Source organism: Triticum urartu, chromosome 2A (genome assembly GCF_056163025.1).
Source record: "Triticum urartu cultivar PI428250 chromosome 2A, HENAU_Tu73, whole genome shotgun sequence".
NCBI lineage: Eukaryota > Viridiplantae > Streptophyta > Magnoliopsida > Poales > Poaceae > Triticum > Triticum urartu.
In genome coordinates, this window is record NC_141874.1 from 139100832 (window position 1) to 139105131 (window position 4300).

Sequence of the window (4300 nt, forward strand, 5' to 3'; positions counted from 1 at the left end):
AATCATCAGAGCACCGGGTTGCTAGGAGCCGAAGCATCAGCAAATACTACTATTTACTTGATAGATAAAAAACAGGCCGTTGGCTCGGAAAATTAACACAAGCAACCTTCCGAATTTATATTTAGCGAACCTTCGGAACATTCTTAACCTTGCATACGCATCCTGCAGGGCGAAATCACATATTTGACCTGAGGTCCAAATCAAATCACAAACTGACCTCGTTCCGAAAAAAATTCACTCTGCTGACCCTTTTGTGTGGCGCCCGACAGCTAGGCGCCACACACTACTATGCAGCGCCTCTCTATTGGGCGTCGCACCTCGTGCCAGCGTGGCAGCCCTGGTCCAGTTGCGGCCCCACAGACAGCACTGCAGCGCCTCAGACTTAGGCGCCACACTTGTAATGTGCAGCGCCTAGCTCTTGGGCGCTGCACAGTCTGTGTTCCACTTAGGCTGGCCCCACCCTCTCTCCCATCCCACCCCCACCCCACACAAATCCTTAGCCTTGCGCCTCTCCTCTCTTCCCCTCTCCCCTCTCAAATCCTTCTCAAATCTTGCAAATCCGAAGTATTTGACCGTGGATTTCGAAGCCAACCCCTCCCTTAGGGAGGTAATCTCCTTCGATCCCCTCGTTTTCATCCATAGGAATTGTCACATTTGCTCAAATATTGCTACTTTGGGGAAACCCTAGTTTTGGCTTGGATTTGCAAATTTGTATTAAATCATGTTATGTTTCTTTGCTAATTTGGGTTGGTTAGGCTTTCATAGTATGCTAGGGTTAGAGTTATGTGTGTTTCATGTTGGTGTTAGGGTTATGCTATGGTTAGGGTTGTGGTTATTGTTAAGTGGGGGTTAGGGTTATTAATTCATATATATGTTATGGCATATGTATTTTGTGCAAATATTTTTTGTTAAGTACTTACTTGATATATGTGTGTTTTTTATTATTGTAGGGATGGGGAGAACATGTGTTTATGTTCATCATGTGGATAAAGAGGCCTTTTTGAAAGGCAATGTTGAGCCGGACCCGGATGAGCTTGACATGGTGTTTGAGAGTAGTCCAAGCTATGCGGAGCTCTTGGACCAAGTGAGGAAGGATTTGAATTGGATGGACCCAAGTGACGTTGTTGAGTTCGTGGGAAGGCATAATGTTGGTTTTGGAATGCACATCCGTTGGAAGACAATGTGTGTGAACTCCGAGCAACGTTGGGTTGCATACAAGGAGACGGTTGCCGAATCTCTAGACAAGGCTCTTGAGTTATTTGCCTCCAAGAAGGTTGAGTCTACTTTGAATTTGGACTTGAACCGGAACCCCTCCCCGTTGGTTGCTAGCACTCCACCACCCATGAACCAAGATCAAATGAGTGAACCTCATTTCACGCAACAAGATTGGCCAACATTGAGCCCGACTCCAAACAACCAAAATGAAGGTTTTGAAGAGGAGAATGATGAGTACGAGGAGGATGACAACGAAGTTGATCTCCATGACAACAATGTGGGTGATCTCGACCAATATCATGTGCAAGAGACAATGGACCAATCCATCCCTTTTCCCCATGCATATGCATCGGACTCGGATGACGATGGTCCCGATGAAGAAGTTGATGAGGAGGGGTTCACACCGAAGGAGGCCCAAGCATTCAAGAAGGTATTCGGGCGGGATCACAAGACACTATTGTTCAAGGATCTTAGTCTCGCGGATGAAGCCGTTGTGGATGGTGGCAAATGCATATCTCTTGGACAGTAATATAACACACGATAAGACAGTAATATAACACACGATAAGACAGTAATATATGATTTTTGCCCATCCTGCATACATAAGACAGTAATATAACACACGATACACGTCACCCAATAACCACACAATAGCACTGACACCAATACAACTATATATACGCCAATACAAGTACGCATGTACACCGCGTAGGTACGTGAGGTGGAACATACCGAAGACAAGTCACTAGTATATGTGGGTCTTCTTTGCACGGAGGTCGCGGAAGTATGTCCGGGGAGCACCCTCGAACGCGCCGCGCGGCATGCGCACGCCGCCGCGGCCGGGAGCCACCATCGTTCGCCCGCCGCCGCCGCCGCGGCCGCAGCAGCAGCGGCAGCAGCACCGGGCCAGCCAGAACAGCACAAGCGCGCCAAGCGCGGCCGGGAGCACAACGGTGAAGCCGACGCGCACCCACTGCGCGAGCGTCTCCGAGCGGGTCTCCGGCGGAAAGAGCTCGTCGGCCTTCTTGCCGAGCGCGGCGAGGAGGCCGGTGAGGAAGGCCGCGAGCTCGGCGGCCTTCTGCTTGATGAGCTCCCACAGGGGGGCGAGAAAGCGCCCGGCACCGTCGAGGTCGAAGCCGAGGCCGGCGTCGCGCAGGGACCGCGTCATGGCTCCGCCGCCCCGTAGCAGGAGCTTCCACGCTGCAGGTGCCTCCGGGACGAACGCCATGGATTCGCTTCTTTCTTTGCTCAGCGACGACGACTGGGTTTGGTCTTTGGTGTGAGTGTAGTGGGGACTGACGGAGTGAGGTGCGGGGTCCGATATAAAGATGGAAGCGATCGATGGAAACGAAAGCGTTTGGCTTTTCCCCGAACGAATAACCAGTCCACTTCACCCGGTTTTCTTTTTCTTTTTACGCAACGACTTCACCCGGTTAATAAGCTGGATACATGTTCAGCTCCTTGTAGGTTGTACGTAGTTGTTTGAAGAGACAATACAGCACTGGCTGCACAGTGCACACGAGCTCCCTAGCTCATCTAAGCCACGTGACTCGATGTACTTGATAAAGTTTGATCATATTTATATGAAAAAAATGAACATCTATCATGCTAAAGTTATACAATATGAAAATTTAAATTATGACACATCTACTGATATTGATTTTAATATTATGAATGTTAGTATTTTTTCTATAAAATGGGTCAAACTTTACTAAGCTTGACTTTAGACAAACTATCACAAATGTCCGTGCGTTGCAACGGGAGAAAACGCTGGTTCCTATGAATCTGCCAGATCAAGGAACCATGTCGTTGGACAACGCTCGCTGATGATAAGAAATTGGTTCATTTCATCCGCATATGGGGTATGATTTCAAGTAAATTGATCTATCTGAACAACCACCTCTTGATTTTTAGTTCATTCTATAGATTATTTGTTCATTCTTGAACTTCAATAAATATGAAGTAATAGCAGCAAGCAAACTAACCTAGAATAATAATTGCAACAGCAAGCAAATGAATCGAGAGGAGTAATAGTTGCAGCAAGCATAATCTGTTCATTTAAAAAAATTGTTTAACTGGCATCACAACGTATTTTTTATCAATAATCTAGTGATATGTAGTATATATCCATAAGCACCTGAGTATTTTTTGCAGAAATTTTGTAAACTTACTTAAAGGTTCATTTTCAAGTTCTGCATAATTTGGCTGCATGCCGAGAGTCAAAAATCGTTTACATGAAAGATGAACCATGTATAAGTTGCATCCACACTATTTATAGAAACATGTGCCAACAACCTTGCAATGGAGGCAAAATAAATAAATACAATTCTAGTTCTTTATAGTGTAGCACAACCAGAAATAGTGTAGTGTCAAAAACGCTCTTATATTATGAAACGGGTGGAGTAGTATTTCTAGACTTTAGTAAAAGTGAAAATTCCAGGATAGCAGCTCAATGGTATATTCACACTCATGCCCAGGCTGTCAAGATGTCATGTGCCATGTATTAAGGATAGAGCAAAATGTAAATTAATTCAACCCGTCAGTTCCGCTGATCTCCCATGAAAATTGTACATCGTTGTTCATCTTCCCAAGAATAGCATGCATCTTCCTTCCTTGTATCTATCACGTCTTGCCTTGTTTTCGTATAGCATCGTGTCTCTCGTAGATTCCATGACAATCTGCATACATCCATTATCTCATCAGTCACCACCTAGGTGGTAATCATCCAGCAACCAGTTTCTGGGTAGGTGCAAATTCTGCACGTATATTAACTGGTGTGGTTGGATGTAAATAGTTGAGGTGGGACTATTTCATAATGAGTTGAACTCTTCTTCAAAACTCTAATAATTGCTAGCTCAATTGGTCTCGGCCTTACAGGCTCAATGGGAGGAAGTGAGTTCGATCCCCACGGTACTGCACAAAAATTTTTCTATCTTCGCCAGCGTAGATGGACCAACAATTTTTTTTTTCGGTCTTTGCCAGCGTACATGGGCCAGGCAGGTTGTCGCTGTGAATTCCAGGCGAAAATAATACGGCCTGCCTTAAGCTTTAGTACCACCTCGTGTATATTAAATTCAAACTGAAA

The 4300-nt window shown here is 45.6% G+C and overlaps 1 protein-coding gene across 1 annotated transcript; it reads right to left on the reverse strand.

Moving 5' to 3' along the window:
• Window positions 1-1788: 1788 nt before the first annotated feature.
• LOC147984292 (uncharacterized) lies at window positions 1789-2527 on the reverse strand. The gene is made up of 2 exons (XM_087543459.1): window positions 1948-2527; window positions 1789-1809 (listed from the first exon to the last, which is right to left on the reverse strand). The coding sequence occupies exon 1, from the start codon at window positions 2441-2443 to the stop codon at window positions 1961-1963; it is 483 nt and encodes a 160-aa protein (XP_087399585.1). The 5' UTR covers window positions 2444-2527; the 3' UTR covers window positions 1789-1809; window positions 1948-1960.
• Between the last annotated feature and the right edge of the window lie 1773 nt (window positions 2528-4300).